At 51.5% G+C, this 17,549-nt stretch overlaps 1 protein-coding gene across 1 annotated transcript in view; it reads right to left on the minus strand.

Moving 5' to 3' along the window:
- Positions 1-1,053: 1,053 nt before the first annotated feature.
- The window catches only part of MYO1D (myosin ID), a 324,249-nt gene continuing 307,753 nt past the window's right edge, over positions 1,054-17,549 (minus strand). Inside the window, exons 22-23 of the mRNA XM_057715027.1 lie at positions 3,045-3,212; positions 1,054-1,457 (exon numbers count right to left, since the gene is read on the minus strand). Coding sequence (XP_057571010.1) covers positions 3,056-3,212 — 157 coding nt within the window. The 3' untranslated portion in view covers positions 1,054-1,457; positions 3,045-3,055. The remainder of the gene's footprint in view (positions 1,458-3,044; positions 3,213-17,549) is intronic.

Consider the following 17,549-nt stretch of genomic DNA (forward strand, 5'->3'; position numbering starts at 1 on the left):
TGGTTTACCGCCGGGGCAGGGCTTGCTCCCCAAAGGCTCCTTTGGCTTGGCAGAGCTGGGTGACCGGGACCTCTGGCCAGGGAGGGTTGGCCCAGGCGTGGCCTGGCAAGGGCTGGCTCGGCGGGTCCTGCAGGGCACTGAGCTTGGCACTCCGGCTGCTGCCCCAGGTATTCTGGGCCCAGCTCGGCTCATAGTTCACGGCCTGGAGGCTCCCGGGCCAGCAGGAGCAGACTGGGGTCCACGTGGCTCAGCCCCGCCAGCCTAGCTCTGTGCAGGTTTCTGAAAGTGGGAACTCCAGCCCTGGGGCTCCCAGATAAACAGCCACCCCAGCTCCTCATTGTCGCAAGGATGGGGCCCCCTACTGGTTGTACTGCCAGTGGTCTGTGTCCATTCATGCCAGCAGCCTGAGCCGTGGGGACCTGGCGATTTGGACTGCCCTGCCGGCTGGAGCTGCCCTGGGTCCCAGGCAGGAGAAAGGGGTGTGCGTCGCATCTGCTCAGGTTGCACCTTGGAAGCTGTCAGCTCTGTGACCAGAGCACCTCCTCTGTCTGAGTCAGGAGCTGTCGCTGCACACTCTGTCCCACCAGTGACCAGGGGCTGGGTGGCATGCCCTGTCTCCCTGCGGGGCCTTGCTGGCCTGCAGCTCCCCCACCCCAGCCTGAGGGCTCCGGGAGCGGCTGACCCGCCACGACTCGCTCAGGCCTCTCCCTGAGCTGCAGCCCTGGGGATCTGCGCCTTGACGTCATACATGCTGTGATTTCAGTAAACGTGAAAGCAACGAGCTGGTGCACAGGCCTCAAAATGGTGGACGAGTGTTTGGATTTAACTCACCTGCCTGTCCTCCTCCTGGCTCCTCCCTACGGCTTTCTTCTCATGATTTAATATTTTTTAGCAAAAGTCCCACGTAAACCATCACCCATTTTTACCTTATGTGCGCTTAATGCCCCCTTCTATCCTCTGGGATAACAGTTGACTTTATGGAAGCCAACATTTCACAACTGTAGATAGTTTCCAATAAGCAGAACACCTTTAAAAATAAGATTTAATGCTTTATTGCTCTTGATGATAAATCAAAATATGCTTTAGAAATAAAGTTAATTTAATGGAAAATAGGAATATACGCACCAAACCATAAAACCGCATTTAATTAAATCAAGAGAAACACTTCATCGCATACAATCACTGTGTCCTCCTGCTTTCCCCTCTGCACTGTGATCACACCCGGAACTCTTCCTTCAGTTGTCACACCCTGTGACTTCTCGTAGGACATCGTGAGAAAGTGCTTGTGGACGGCGGTGGCGCTCTGGCCCTCAGCCGGGAGGTGCTGGGCTCAGGGACCAGAGGCGACACTGAAAGGCGGGAGGCGGGACTCCAGACCCCGGTCCTCTCCGGCCTCTGAAAGGCACTCTTTTGGCATGTTCTGTTTTGGTGTGTCTAAAACATCCGTTTGCATGTATCTAGTAAAGCAACAGGTTTGGGGGAGTAAGTGGAAAACAGAGGTGCTGTTCCAGTTAAGATGGACCTATAGTGTCAAAGCGACGGGCGAAGCTACGGGTGGTGTTGAACGGGGCCACGTGTGGGCAGCGGACCAGGCTTGGAGGACGAGTGGGTCCGCGAGGCCAGGATGCCGCCAGGAATGTTACGAGTTTTACGGGGCGAGAATGTGCTCGAGCCCTGGGAAGCAGGAGGCGGGGAGCAGCTGTGAGGCCGGCCAGGGGGCCGTGGCAGGCCCTGGGCGAGGCGCAGGAGGTGGCGTTTGGCGTGCTTTGCGGTGTTGGGGCCGCAGGGGGGGAGCACGGGATGGGGCAGCGGGGAGCCTCTGTGGCAGAAAGTGAGGGAAACGCTGGCACGGCCCTCTCTGACGCCCTGCCTGGCTCCTCCCGCGGCGTGGGCTCGCCCTCAGCCCCTCACCCCAGGGGGCGCCTGAGTCTCTGAGGCTCCCGGCTGGGAGGCCCGGGCTGCCCAGGGCCGCCCGGCGTCCTCCCCGGCGGAGGCCCGGAGGAGGGTGGTCCCCGGAGCGTCTGGAGCACACGTGCTCTCTCCTGGGCAGGGGCTGGCAAGGCGGCGGCGCCCGTGGCCTGGGTGGGCATCCTGGCCTGGCCTGCAGTGCCAGGACCCCCGCTCTGTTTCTGTCGCTCCACGTCCCCAAGTTCCTGTGTGCTCCGACCCTCCCGCCCCAGTCCTGGTTCTCCGCGGGAGTGTGAGGCCGAGGCGTTTGGCGGGGAAACTTCCGAACCCCTGCGTGCTCCCCTGCCACGCCCCTCCGTTCCATTTTCTTTATTATTGTTCCTGACACGCGTGTGGGCACCGCAGACACGATGTCTGATTCGTAACCCTGCACACAGCACAAATGCGTGTCAGGCAACCACGGCCCAGGCCGTGTGGTTAAGTAAGAGGATGCCTGGAGCCTGCCCCGCGCTGTGCTCTCCGGGCAGGTGGCCGCGGGGTCCGGCTCCGGGCGGGACAGCCTGCCGCCTGGGCCAGGTGGTTCTGCCGGCCAGTGGCTTCCTGGGCTGAGGGGCTGGCCCGGCAGGTGAACCTGCTCACCTGGTGGCCTTGGCTGGCTGCTGGGAGAAGAGGGTCCACAAGGAGCTCTGAGAAGCTCCCCGAACTAGGGCACGGGGCTGCTGGCACCTTGGGGAGGAGGCAGCTGGGTCCTGGGAGAAACAGGGCTACCTCCTCAGCTCAACTCCCCCGAACCTCCCCCAAGCTGGAGGCATGGCTTTGGTGAGAGACTGCATCTGGGGTCCCCACCCCTCCCCTTGCAGGGCCGGCCTCTGATCACGGGGTCAGGCAGGCTGACCTGACCTGGCATCGGGATGGCCTTCACTGACGGGAGGGGAGCTGCGGTCGGGGGGTCCCTGAGGACCGGGCAGGACGCGGGGTCTTTGGTTTATTGAGGGGGCCGTGGACAGCTGGGACAGAGGAAGACGGAGACCAAGGCAGAAAGCTAGTGGTGGACCTCGGGGAGGGGCCACAGGGGAGGCAGGGGGGCCCCTCCCGGCGTGGACCCTGACCGGCAGGCTTCTGGCGGAGGCCCTCACCTCCCCACGCGTCAGTTGCCGGGCACGCTGAGGATGAAGCCCGAGCGGTGCTTGGTGAAGTCGGGCTGTGGCTGGTTGAGCCGCGTCTCCACGGAGACGGTGCACTTCTTCCCGTGCAGGCTGCACTGCACAGGGTTGGTGACGTTGACTTGAAGGTGGCGCTTCTCACTGGAAGAACCGAAAAGAAGACAGGTGGTTAGCAGGGTGCCCCGGGGAGGGAGTCTCCCCGGCAGCTGCCCCCGCCTCACAGGCTCCCCTAGGCCGGGGCACAGAGAGGGTGAAGATGGGAGAGATGCTGGTGGGCTGCAGCCCCGAACCAAAGCCACCCGGGAGTGAGGGCCTGAGGTTTGGGCACTGCCCGGCTCCCGATAAACTGCACGTAGGGCAGGACAGAGCAGGGAGCCGCGGTGGAGCCACGGCCACCACCCTCTGGCCTGAGGCTGAGGACCAGTCACTGGGCTTTAGATGTCAGCAGCAGGGGGATGTAACGGCACGGGGCTCTGATGCGACTACTTATCAGTTCTCTGATGGCAACAGGGAGCCTGGGGGGCGCTGCGTCCAGTAATAAATGGTACCCAACGTCCCCGCACATGGTACCCGACTACGAAGACGAGAGACATGTCTTCTGTGAGCCCTGGCTCGGGCCTGCCTGTCACGGGTCCAGCTGTTAGAACCAGTCCGCTGCCAGCGTCCTGGAGGCCGAGGGGGCTGCTCTCGCACTGGGTGGCTTTGTGGCCGGGACGGTGGGAGGGAGGGTCAGTGGTGCTTCTACCTGTGTGGCCGGCAGCGTGCATGGCAAGAGCGTGTTCCCCTGCCCGGGAGCCACGTGGCCCTGCTGGCCCAGCCAGGCTTCTTCCCTCACAGAGAGTCCTCCTCTGAGTAGTTGGAGGGCCCGGAGTGCCGGGCGGGGATGCTGTGCACCTGCTGGGTAGGAGTAGTGCCCGCCCTCCGGTGCCTCGCCACGCACTGAACACACTTCAGATGCCACTTATGTAAGAGCCGGGAGACTTGGCGGCCGGCACAGTCCGGCACTGCGCCTTGTGCCTCATCGGCTTTCTCTGCACTGGGAGGTGAGAGGAGAAGGCCCTGCTCCCTGTGCCCCAAACACCATTTCACCCAGGGCGGCATTGGGTGTGGTCAGGCTGGGCTCCCTGGATGGCTGCTGCTCTTGGCATTGGACAAGGATACCAAGTGTCAGACTGCAGGGGAGGCCAGGCTGAGGCCGGCACCACTGCGCTTCTGCCCAGCCTGGCCCTGGGGGAGAGGGAGGCTATTTCCAGGCACTGGCTGGCCTGGGCAGCACCACCACTCAGACACTTCATTTGCAGGCAGGGGGCCTGCAGGCAGTGCCGTTCTTGGCCTCTGAGTGCCCAGAACACTGGGCTGGGCTTTGCTGGAGTGCCCAGTGGCAGTGATGGAGGTGTTCTTAGGGGCTTTCCTCATGGCTGTTTCCTACCTGCTTTCTTGTTAAACATGCTGTAGAAACAGAAAATGAACCCAGGAAGAGACCCGTGGTCATCTCTCGTGGGCATTAGGTATCTGATGCTTAATGTCTTGTCAGCTGCAGCTAAAACCTTGGCTTAGACGGCTATTTTTATCCAGACTTGGACATAAAAATAGCAGAGCCCACTGGAGGCAGTGACTCGGGCACCTCTCCATCTCTGCAGGAGCCAGGGTACTCTGTGGGTAGATGCATAGCCCATGGTCTGGGGGAGGGGTCCTTTGATCCTCATCCTGGCCCTCTTGCTGGCCTGGAGCAAGCAAAACCCCAGCCCTGCAGCCCTGCTTGCAGCTGGAGGTGCCTTGGGACAGCCCTGAGTGGCCCTGCCCTGATTCCCCGCCTGTCTTCATGGGGCTGCTGTGGGGTTTGGACAGAAGAGGGGGCTTGAGTGGTTGCATGTGTTGAGGGCAGGAAGAGGAACCAGCTTTCTGGTCTGAAGAGCTAGGCAGCTAAGCAACCCCTGGCTGGTGCCGTCCACACTGCCATCAACAGACAACAAAGTAAGATGTGGATTGAGTTTGCTTCCTCAGTAAGTCAAACACAGAATTACCACACCCAGCAATTCCACTCCTGGATATACACCCAAAAGAAGTGAAAACAGGTGTTCAAACAAAAAACTTGTACAGGAATGTTTATAGCAGCTTTATTTACAATAATGAAGAAAAAGCTTTTGATAAAATTCAACATCTACTTATGATAAAAACTCTTCAGAAAATGGGCATGGAGGGGATATACCTTAACATAATAAAGGCCATGACAAACCCACAGCTAACATCATACTTGACGGTGAAAAGCTGAAAGCATTTTCTCTAAGATCAGGAACAAGACAAGGATGCCCACTCTCACCACTTTTATTCAACATAGTTTTAGAAGTCCTAGCACAGCAATTAGAGAAGAAAAAGAAATAAAAGGAACCCAAATTGGAAAAGAAGTAAAACTGTCACTGCAGATGACATGATACTATACACAGAAAATCCTAAAGATGCTACCAGAAAACTACTAGAGCTCATCAATGAATTCAGTAAAGTTGCTGGATACAAAATTAATATACAGAAATCTGTTGTATTTCTATACACTAACAATGAAATTCAGAAAGAGAAATTGAGCAAACAATCCCACTTACTGTTGCATCAAAAAGAAATAAATACCTACGAATAAACTTACCTAAGGAGGCAAAAGACCTGTACTCTGAAATGTATAAGACACTGATGAAAGAAACTGAAGACCACAAAAACAAATGGGAAGATATACTATGTTCTTGGATTGGAAGAATCAATATTGTTAAAATGACTATACTACCTAAGACAATCTACAGACTCAATGCAATCCTAGAACAAAAAACTTTAAAATTGGTATGGAAACACAAAAAACTCTGAATAACCAAAGCAATCTTGAGAAAGAAGAGTGGAGCTGGAGGAATCATGTGCTCTGACTTCAGACTATACTACAAAGCTACAGTAATCAAAACAGTATGGTACTATCACAAACACATCCATACAGATCAACGGAACAGGATAGAAAGCCCAGAAATAAACCCATGCACTTATGGTCAATTTAATCTACGACAAAAGAGATGAGAATATACAATGGAGAAAAGACAGTCTCTTCAATAAATGGTGCTGGGAAAACTGAACAGCTACATGTAAAAGAATGAAATTAGAACATTCTCTAACACCATATACAAAAATAACTTGTAATGGGTTAAAGACCAAAATGTAAGACTGGATACTATAAAACTCCTAATATATGCCCAGGAGTGGGACTGCATGATCATATGGTAGCTCAATTTTTAGTTTTTAAAGGAACCTCCACACTGTTCTCCATGGTGGCTGCACCAGTTTACATTCCCAACAACAAATGTCTCCACACCCTCTCCAGCATTTATTATTTGTAGACTTTTTGAAGATGTCCATTCTGACTGGTGTGAGGTGATACCTCATTATAGTTTTGATTTGCATTTCTCTAATAATTAGCGATATTGAGCATCTTTTCTTGTGCCTTTGGCCATCTGTATGTCTTCTTTGGAGAAATGTATTTAGGTCTTCTACCCATCTTTTGATTGGGTTGTTTCTTTTTTTGTTATTAAGCTCTATGAGCTGTTTGTATGCTTTGGAGATTAATCCCTTGTTGGTAGCATCTTTTGCAAATATTTTCTCCCATTCTGTAGGTTCTTTTATTTTGTTTATGTCTTCCTTTGTTGTGCAAAACCTTTTAAGTTTAACTAGTTCCCATTTGTTTATTTTTGTTTTTATTTCCATTACTCTAGGAGACAGATCCAAAAAGATATTGCTATGATTTATGTCAAAGAGTGTTCTGCCTATGTTTTCCTCTAGAAGTTTTATAGTATCATCCCACTCCTGAGCATATATCCCGAGAAAACCATAATTCAAAAAGATACATGTACCCCAGTGTTCACTGCAGCACTCTTTACATGGAAGCAACCTAAATGTCCATTGACGGATGGATAAAGAAGATGTGGTTCATGTATATGATGGAATACCACCCGGCCATAAAAAGAATGAAATAATGCCATTTGCAGCAACATCGATGGACCTAGAGGTTATCATATTAAGTGAAGGAAGCTAGACAGAGAAAGACAAATATCATATGATATCACTTATATGTGTAATCTAAAAAATCATATAAATGAACTTATTTACAAAACAGAAATAGACTTGCAGACATAGAAAACAAACTTATGGTTCCGAAAGGGGACAGAGGAACAGGGGAGAGACAAATTAGGAGTTTGGGATTAACATATACACACTACTATATATAAAAGAAGTAAACAACAAGGACCTACTGTACAGCACAGGGAACTATACTCAATCTCTTGTAATAACCTATAATGGAAAAGAATCTGAAAAATAACATATATATAGCTGAATCACTTTGCTGTACATTTGAAACTAACACAACATTGTAAAGTAACTATACTTCAAAAAAAAAAAAAGTAGAAATAACCCAAATATTGATTATCAACTGATGAAGGGACAAACAAAATGTGGTCTATCCATCCAATGAAATATTATTCAGCCATAAAAAGGAATGAAGTAACGAAACCTGCTACAACATGGATGAACCTTGAAAACATTATGGTAAGAGAAAGAAGCCAGACAGAAAAAGGCACATACTGTGTAATTCCACTTACATGAAATATCCAGAATAGGCAAATCCACAGAGACAGAAGACAGAGGAGTCAGGGTGTTTCCTTTTGGGGTGATGAAAATATTCTGGAACTAGACAGTGGGGACCGTTGCACAACACTGAGAATGTACTGATTGTGACTAATGGTAAATTTGAAGTTATGGATATTTTACCATAATAATTTTTTTAAAGTGGGTTGACCTAAAGGAAAAATAAGAACTTGCCCTCAAACCATGTTTTTTTCCTCCCCATTTTAAGTTCCAACCAAAATGGTTTTAAGGCCAGTGAGGGGCCTACTTCTTGTGCCTCTTTCGGAGACAGAGCACTGGCAGGCCCCGAGCAGCACACAGGCAGCGGACCCTCTGGGGGGTGTGGGGGGAGGGTCAAGTGTGCCGGAGCTTCCCCACACTGGGAGTCTTTATAAAACCAGAGCACCCTCCTTATTTCTTAAAGAAAAGAAAGCAGATTTTATAGCTGCCGGTGACAGCTGCAACGGAGGCTGGCTGGCTGCAGGGGCAGGGGCTTTCCTCCCCACCTTCTGTTACAGGGTTTAATGGCTCAGCAAACGGTGGAATTCGGGGACTTTCATCTTGTTTCATCTGTTCCAAGCTAGCACTGCAGGCAAGTGGCCTTGATCGAGTTACGCTGCTTCTGTTCCCTCCGCTCATCAGAGAGATCCGTGGGTCCGTGCAAGGCCGGGTCCGCGGGCGCCCCTGTGCAGCCACCGCGTGTTGAAAAGCCCTGCATGAGGTGGGGCATCGCAAGTCTCTCCAGGGGCTGAATCAGCCCAGAACATGTCCCCTCCTGTCCAGACCCCTGGGCAGCAGAAGACTCTCACCCCCTGGGCTGCCCGGGACTTGAGCCACCCTCTCTTCCCGATGGCCTTCCAATGGCGTTTCCTACTGGAGCTCGAACACGTGAAAGGGATGGGAGTGAGGTGAAGGGCCCGGTGCACGGATCGGATCCTCTGGGGGCGTGGCCAGCAGTTCCAGAGACTTCGGGGTAACGCAACGGTTCTCTGTGCTTGGTCACAGGATGTGGTGGGAGGAAGCTCGCCTTGCACCAAGCACAGGCAGGTTGTAACTAGATGCTTTGCACAGTGGTGCTACACGGAGAAGTGTTTCAGATAAACCCTAGAGTCATCAGGACAGGCGGCCCTCCACCAGGACGCCGCCGGGACACAAGGGCATGGTGTCCAGCTCTCCCTGGGGACAATGGCCCGCTCATGTCAGCAGCCGTTCCCTGTGTGTTTTGCCTCCTTCAAGGAGGAAGTCCCTCTGCTCATGTCAAACCACAGAGGGCAGCTCTTTCAAAATCCTGCTTTGGGAAATGCTACTTCTGTTTTTGTCAGGGTCTAATGGACACTGACCACGGTCACCTCTAGAGTGAGTCTAAGAGTCCAGAGGTCCTAAGTGGGGGTGTCACATCTCCCGGCCTCCTGAGTCCTCTCTGGGTTTGTAGCTGGTGAGGGATGGGGGCGACACCCTTTTTATGTAGAAAATAAAACTTCTCCAGTCACTAAACAGTTCTGGGCAGGCAGCACGGCCTGAGGCCCCCGCACAGCCTGGCGCCTGCCTCCACTGCGCCACCTAACCATCAGGCTCCCGGTCAGGTGGACAGAACCCCCGCTGACCCGGCCTGTGGCCCTGACACCGCCCCCGGCTCTCCGGGCGGGGACACCCTTCCCCCAGGGCTCTCCTCTCTTGGGCCCCCATCACCCATCCTTCCCCTCCCCACTCTCCTTCACTTGGTGGGTACTTACTGAGTGCCCACGATGGGCCGGGCTCTCTCTAGAGAAAGTGAACACAAAATGGGTGGGACGCAGGCGCCGACCTCCAGGCGCCCGTGCTTGACAGGAAGATGGGCAAATGTTAACACCCGAGATACACACATGGGGCCCCCTAAGTGCGGGCGGCTCACGTGGGCTTCCAGAGGGGGTGACGTCAGACCCACACCTCAAGCAGCGGCAGGAATCCTGCAGGAGTAGGTTTTTGTTTCCTCACTCCCCACATATTGTTTTACCTTTGGTCCTTTTCATCTCATACGTTCTCCCACTGTGTGTCACGCATGCTGTGGTTTCAGTGACAGGCAGTTACCCAATCGGTGTCCCCGGTCCCAGCAGGAGGTCCAAGCCACCGGCTAGACAAATCCCCAAATGTTCCGCAGGCAGCTGAGTCTTCCTGTGTCCAACACCGAGCTCATCCTCTTGGCCCCCTCCCCAAACTGCTTCCCTCCTCCTGTCAAGCCTGTCACAGGGAGAGGTGGCATCACCTACCCATCACAGAGGCCAGAAAGCCCGGATCCCTCCTCTGCCCGGGTCAGGGCACCAAGTTCTATTCATTTTACTTTCTCGGTCTCTCTCCACTGCCACCACCACTGCCCAGAACCTCAGCTCCTTCTTCCTGGTTACAAATGTAGCCCCCTAACCCATTCCTCTGTCTTTGCTTTGCAACGTGCTTCAAACGCGTCCTCCACATTGTCAGCAGAGAGATATTTAAAGGCACAAAAAGATCCTGTCATTCCCCTGCTGAAAGTTCTTCAGCCATTCCCCAGAGCTTTCGAGAACCGCCTGCCTCCCACCCCCACCCCCAGGCTGAGCTGAGAGTTCATCTGTGTCTCCAGTTCTCTCAAAGCTCTGAGCAGGCAACAGTGCTGTGCTGCTTCCAATAGCACAATCGGAGCTGACAAGCTTTCCCGACCGCTTACAAGCGTCTCCAACGTGAATACAATTCCTGAGAAAGAATACTGAAAATTAAAGTGGAGGTTCTAGGAAAGGAAGGGTAACCTCCGGGAGTCGGGAGGAAGAAGGGGATGGGAGGCCAGCGTGAGAGGAAAGGGCCAGCAGATGCAACGCCCAGGGTGTGCTGGCCTGAGCAGGGTCATGGCCGGCTGGCCGCCTGCAAGGGTACCAGCCTGTGGTCAGCATGAGGCTGCCTGGTCCAGGAAAGCCCACCAGGAGCCTGCCTCCCAGCCTGGCAGCTGTGTGCGAAGATACAAGGAACTTTTCAGTAAAAACCTGGAAACCTCAAGCTTTCTTCTCGCAACATATAGATCTACTGCGGGTCACCAAAGGCACAGCAAACCCGAAGAACACCCAGAGTGAAAAGAGACATTGCTTGCCGAGGAATAATAGGCTTTCTCATCATATATGAGAAAAAAAAAATGAAAACACAGACTCATCAAAGGGTTTAAGGAAAATAAGCGTCAACCTACAATTCTATCCCCAACCCATCACCTGAGCGTGAGGGCGACAGGAACTTTCTCAGACAACGAGGGTGAGCCTGGGGGAGTCGGGGAAGCTCAGCTCTCGGGTAAAGAAGAACCCGTCATCCGTCAGGAAAGACACAGTCCAGAGGAAAAAAGCGGTGTGGGGGGTGCACGGGGAGCCGATGAACAGGCCAACATGCAGGTCGGTCTAAGTGAGCACGCACAGTAAACACAGCACTAAGGAAGATGACTGTTTGGGGGTTAAACCAACGCTGAACAACATCCTGGAGAAGAACAACATAAGAGATGGGGCGTGGCCCCAGGAAATTGTCCCAAGGTCCCTGTCTCATCTGGGGTGAACTTCAGGCTCCACAGACAAGCACGGGAGTGAAGGTGATTGATGGTACATGAGACGGCGAGACCACAGTGTACATGAACCAGAGAAGCAGAAGAAAGGGGGAGGAGAAAGTCTGTTTCATTTAATGGAAGGAGGAAAGGGGAACAAAAGGAACGAAGGAGAAACATGGGGACAAGAAAACACAAACTGACGTGGATGTGAACCCCTGTTAAAAAAGTGTTCTCAGACTGAATTGAGAAATGCAGCTACAGGCCTGTTTGCAAGAGACCCATCTAGATCCCAATGACAAAGAAAAGTTAAGACAATGGAACAAGATACACAAGGCAAATGTGAATCACAGGAAAGCTGGCAAGCAGCGCTGCTGGGGAAAGAACTCGTGAGGTAACCGTCTCCTTTATTAACGAGTCATTCAGCGGGAAGATACTCTCCAGAAAATAAAAGGTAATGTGTGTGTGTGAGATGGAGTGACATCTGCAAAGACACAATGACACGTCCGCAAGTAGTCAACGATCTTAATATACTTTCCCCCAAAATGTATAGATCTGCAGACAATATTAAAAGAACATATATTTGAACCCAGTTAATAACAGAGATTTGAACCCAGTTAATAAGTGTGTGTGCTCAGCTACGCGCGATCATTAGAGAATACACGTTATTTTAAAGTATATCTGGAATGGGAACCAGACCCTAAAAGGAAGTTCAGTAAATACTTAAGAATTAGCATCACACTGAAACTATCTTCTCTGCCTATAATTCAATACAAATAGAAAATAACAGTCGTAAGTAGTGTATGCTTTCTGGCCAAGTGCTTTACAAATAGCGACTCATGAAATCCTCCTGACAGCACGAGGTAAGTTCCATTTTCAGAAGAGGACGTGAGGCCCAGTGAGGCTAAGTACCTGCTCAGGTCACCCAGCAGAGCCAGATTTGAACCCAGACACCTGGACTAGAGACCAAGTCTTAACCTCTGTGCACATCACCGCTAAAATAGTCGTTAGGATATCATTGTTAGCTGAGCTCCCTATTTACTAAGCGCTTCTGAGCAGCCTTCATCCCCCGATCAAGAGCTCCTAGGGCACCATCTGATATAGAATAGGAATTCTATAACTGTCTGCAGAAAGAATGCATTTTTTAAAGAGCCATAATTAAGAAAGCAGCTGGGGCTCACTTCAACATCAGACACTAACCAGAAGACCCGAGGGCAGCATCAAGCATCTTCACAGCGGGGTTGTTGAGAAGCGAGCTGGAGCCGTGGTGAGCAGCGACTGGGCTTCGGGGCGCAGGTGCCCTCCTGGCACTGGGCTCTGGGCAAGGGTGTGTTGAGGTGTAGAGTGTGATTAAGGCAGAGGAAGAGGCCTCAGGGATGCTCACTATTCCAGGGATGCTTTTCGGGAGCCGAAGAATCCTTCTGCAAAGTGAATCATTCCTTTGCTTTGAAAATCCAAACTCTCGCATATTAGGTGTTCCCTCCCTATCGCTAATGAAGTTCTCAGGGAAACAGCAACGTTCGTAGGATGACAAACACTTGGACTGATGGATTTTGGAAACAGACATGCAAGGCTGGAGTTCCAGGAATTACATCAGTGAACATGTTGTCATCTTTGTTTGTTTGAGGTTGAATGGAGATGAGCAGACGCTGGTTCCGTGCGTGTTTCTCAGTAATACCTGAAGCAGCGTGAACAGATACTCCCCGTGACCACGTAGCTGTCTGCTGGCTACGGCTGGTCCTACCTAGCAGCTCGTCTTGTGCAGCTGTAAAAGGGGTCTTGGGGGAGGGGAGCTTGACGGTCATCCTCCTCCACTTATGGAGAACTTACCATGCACTAGGCACTACGTTAGATGTTTTACACGCATCATCTCATTTAATCCTTGCCGACATCTTACGAGGCACTGCCATCAGGCCCACGCCATAGATGAGGGCACAGAAGCTTAGCAAGTTCAAGGCGTTCTGCGCAGCTGGAAAGTGGTGTCTGTCTGTTGAGTGACACGTTGAAGCCCCATTCCATTTAGTCCTCAGACGGACGTATTTGTCTAGCTGTAGTGTGGGGGCCTCGCCTCTGCTCCATGCCAGTTCTTTAATACTTGGTGCTTACGAGTCAGGAAATGGCATTTGGAATCTGCTGTTGCGTCGCTAAGCTTGGGGCACCCTGACTCACAACCATGACCCCGTCACCACGTGTCTTTCGCTTCCTGGGCATTTACAACATTTTACATTGATGTTTCCAGGCCTGACTGATTCCAGGCTGTCAAAGAAGGGGGTGCTCTCACACTGCTTGGAGAATTCATCTACTTTTTTAAACTATTCCCTGGCACACGCTGGCATCTTGACTTTCCAGCTGGAGTCCCCGAGGAGGACTGTTGCTCTGTGGAGGCTCCTGGCTTCTGGTTTTGTCAACCAGAAGGTTCCTATTCTTTGTGCGGCGGCGGCCCTCCCCTGGCAGGGTGGACCTGGGCCCGGCCTCCGCCTGCTGGACGTGGCCGGCTGAGCCCATCCTGAGAGGCCCAGCGATTGCCGCTTGGCCCTTGGGTTTGTTTCCCTTCTACTAACGTCAGAGGCCGAGGCGGTGAGGATGCTCCGCTTTGCTTTATATATTTGGAATCTGGACTCTCTGCAGGCTCATTCCTCCGTCCCTCCCAGAATGTCCAAATTGATGCTTTATTCTGGGGATAATGAAACCTTTCAAAACCGAACTAAAAGAACAAAACTGTACCCACTGCTCCCTCAGATATGAGGAAAGAACAGAAAACAAGCAACAAAACACCACCAAACCAAACAAAACCTCTACCACAAAACAAGCGGGATGGCAGCTGTGGACAGAGCGGCACTGTGGGCTGGTACCCTCTCGGCAGTCGTCCAGGCCGCCCCATCACCTCTAACAAGGGGGCGTCGGCTCTGCAGCCTGATCAGCTCAGGTCCTCTGTGTCCACCCCACCTTCCCTGACCTCCTCTCTCTTCCCACCTCTCCCTTCTTCTTTCTCTTTGTCTCCCTTCTTCTTTCTCTTTGTCTCCCTTCAATTTCTCATCTCAGTGATTTGCTCTAATGTCTTTAGGGCTTTCTTTTATCAAAAAATATCTGTTTGAGGGGCTTCCTAGGTGGCGCAGTGGTTAAGAATCCGCCTGCCAATGCAGAGGTCACGGGTTCGATCCCAGCTCTAGGAAGATCCCACATGCCGCGGAGCAACTAAGCCCGTGTGCCCAAAAAAAAAAAAAATATCTGTTTGAGAGATTTTTTTCGCTTTGCTGTGTGAAGCTTTTTTTTTTTTTTTTGGTGCATCTTTGCTGTTTCCTGCTTACATTTCTGCTTCTCCTATCCTGACACTTCTGTTAACAGCACCTCCAAAGTTAGCTCTGTCTGTGAACATTGGTGTTTATTTTCTATTCACGTCACTAATGAAGGTGCTAAATAAGACTGGGTTGAACACGAACCGGGACCCACATCTTCCTTTGAACAGATGATTTTTAGTGGTTTGTCAGAATACCATTCTATATCTGCCTATTCGATTCACCATCAAGAAGCATCTGAGCTTCTATTTGTGTGGGGCTGTGGCTCACTGCACAGGGGCGTTCGCGGGACCCCAGTCTCTGCTGTCTGAGAACTGGACATGTCAGGTGGTTTGCGGTTACACACACACACACGCACACTGGGGACATATATACTAAAAAAAAAAAAGAGTCATCAAAGAATGCATACATAAGATGAATGATTTCCTTTGGGTTCAGGGTGGTAGGATGGCACTTGTGAACAGGGAACTAAGAAGAAGTCTTGCCCTGAGCTCAGGAACTCCTTGGCATTATCTTGAAATATGTCCTACATCAAATATCTGACTCTAGGGCTCTGGGATGCAAGATAAATAATAAAACAGCCTCCGTTCTCAAGAAGCTCAGAGTCTCAGGAGGGAGGCCGACTCATCGTCGACAAATATAGTATACGGCGCGAAAGCTGGCACCACTAAAGGTCTGCGGGGTGCGCTCAGGAAGCACGGGGTGCGCTCAGGAAGCACGGGGTGGGGGGCGCGGAGGATTCTGCCTGCTCTCTGCCAGGGTGCAGCCTCTTGGGCTGTGGAGCTGGAGGCTTTGATGTGCACACGGATGGTGGGAATACACTGGGCTCTCGGCACCCTGGTCCAGAACGTGACCTGATTTCTCTTCTCCTCACGGAGGAAGGCAGAGCCGCGGGGCCGGGTGCTGAGTTCCCGGGAAGCAGGTGCACCCTCAGCCCAGCGGCCTCGCCCAGCCTGGCCGGCATCTCTCCTCCCTCTGATGACGTCCCTCGAGCTCTAGTTGCCCTTCCTCCCTGGGCCTCCCCAGCCCTGATCTCCAAACCCCAAAGACAGGAGGTGACGAACTGCTCCTTGGAGGGCGGGGAGGACTTGGGTGAACAGAGATGACCTTGAACTCTAAAAGTGAAATTTAGAGACTATGCAGGGAACAGCAAGTGTGGGGCTGTAGTTCAGGTTGCAACTGTGTTTGAAGACTGTGGTATGAGAGAGGCTGGGGTAGCTAATAGGTGAGGAGTTTAGGCTTAATCTTGTAGGCAATGGGGATGCCCTTAAGGATCCTTGAGTGGAGAAGACAGATAATACTTTGTTTTCGTCAGTGCATTTACCACTGTCTGGAACTGACCTATATGATTCTTGGCTTGTTTACTGTCTGTCTTCCTGTGGCTCCCCCCCCCCCCCGCCCAAAGGTAAGCTCCATGGGAATGGGACCTCCTCCTATCGTTGTGCCCAAGGTTGTCTGGCATCAAGGAGGAGCTTATTTAATAAAAGAGCGAATACATGAAATTGATAGGAAACAGGTGATGTGGAGGATAGATTGATGGGGGCATTTTAAAGCAGGCAGACCAGGTGGGAAGCTGTAAATCAAGGAAGAAAGGGCTGTGGTTGTTAAGAGGGCAGAGACGGGTCAAGTTTGGGAGATGCTTCAGAGCAAGCATTCGGTGACCAACCGAACGAAGATGGTGAAAGGGAGGTTCTACCACGTCCCTAGGTTGTCAGCCTGGGTGATGGAGGAGATAGAGAGTTTGGTTTTGGATAATGTTGCATTTCACTTCCTCTGGAAAATGATCCAAAGGGTTTCGCTACATGTTATTGAAAACTCACTGGGGAACATACACCTCATTGCTCTCCCTCCCTTAAAGTAATGTGTGATCTAATGAGAGAGACTGTATATCGAAATTGTTTCCCCAAACCTGCTTTGTAAGCAAATTCTATTATAAAATAAGTATTTATAGTATTATCATGGTGCTGTGCTATATTAAGCAAACAAGCCTCAAATCTGACAAGTCAGTTTAAATAGCAAGTGAGCAGCCTGACTGCCATTCTCGTCCACTCCTCAATGTTTCTGACTTCTTATTCAATGGTCTTCCTCCTTTTTTTTTTTTTTTACCTCCCCCGGCCGTGTCCCGCAGCATTTGGTATCTTAGTTCCCCAACCAGGGTCTGAACCCAAGCCCCCTGCAGTGGAAGCGTGGAGTCTTAACCACTGGACTGCCAGGGAAGTCCCAATGGTCTTCTTTTTGATACTTTTCCCACCATTCTTTCCAGCAGTTTTTTTCTAAAAATGTCCAAACTTCAAAAGCAGTATTCCTAGGAGCAATAGTGCAAATTTTAAAGGTGGGGGAGAGGGGAGGAAAAGAAAGGCTTCCTTCTTGCTTTGCAAATAGAAGGTCACATTCTCTAGAACTGTGGTGACCTATGGGAAACCGGAAACTGGTCACTGTCCAACGACAATCAGCACATTACAAGTCCCCATGTAGGGGCGGTTTGCATATCAAGCCACTTGGCGAGCCTGCAAAAAGTGATTTCTCGCGGATACTAACCAGTCCTTTGGAACTCTGGCTGTAACACGCCCAGAAGTCAGACATTCCAGCCGGCGGCAGCAGAAGGGAAGAGACGTGTATTTCTAGGAATATTGCTCAATCAAGACAGGAGACAGTGGGGCCTGGTAGCGAGAACAGGCCTCTGGAATCAGCCAGTCTAGGGTGTGCATCCAGCTGCATGGCTGGGTCATCCCTTATCCTTTGAAGCCTGGTTTCCTGAACTGGGATAATTAACAGTGGGAATGCTTTCTTCCAGAGGGTTTTGGTGAGAGTTAAAGGAGAAAATATACATCGACACGGTGGCTAGGGCAATGCCTGGCTTGGAGGAAGTGTCCCTTGAACGTTAATGGAGTCGAGTGCTTTAATGAAGGAAGTCTTATGTTACAATGTTGGTTCAACAATTGATACAGGGGCTGAAGGGACCCTTGCCCTTGTGTCTCAAGGCATCTTTGCTTGACCACAGATAGCCCC

Source organism: Hippopotamus amphibius, chromosome 17, assembly GCF_030028045.1.
Source record: "Hippopotamus amphibius kiboko isolate mHipAmp2 chromosome 17, mHipAmp2.hap2, whole genome shotgun sequence".
Lineage (NCBI taxonomy): Eukaryota > Metazoa > Chordata > Mammalia > Artiodactyla > Hippopotamidae > Hippopotamus > Hippopotamus amphibius.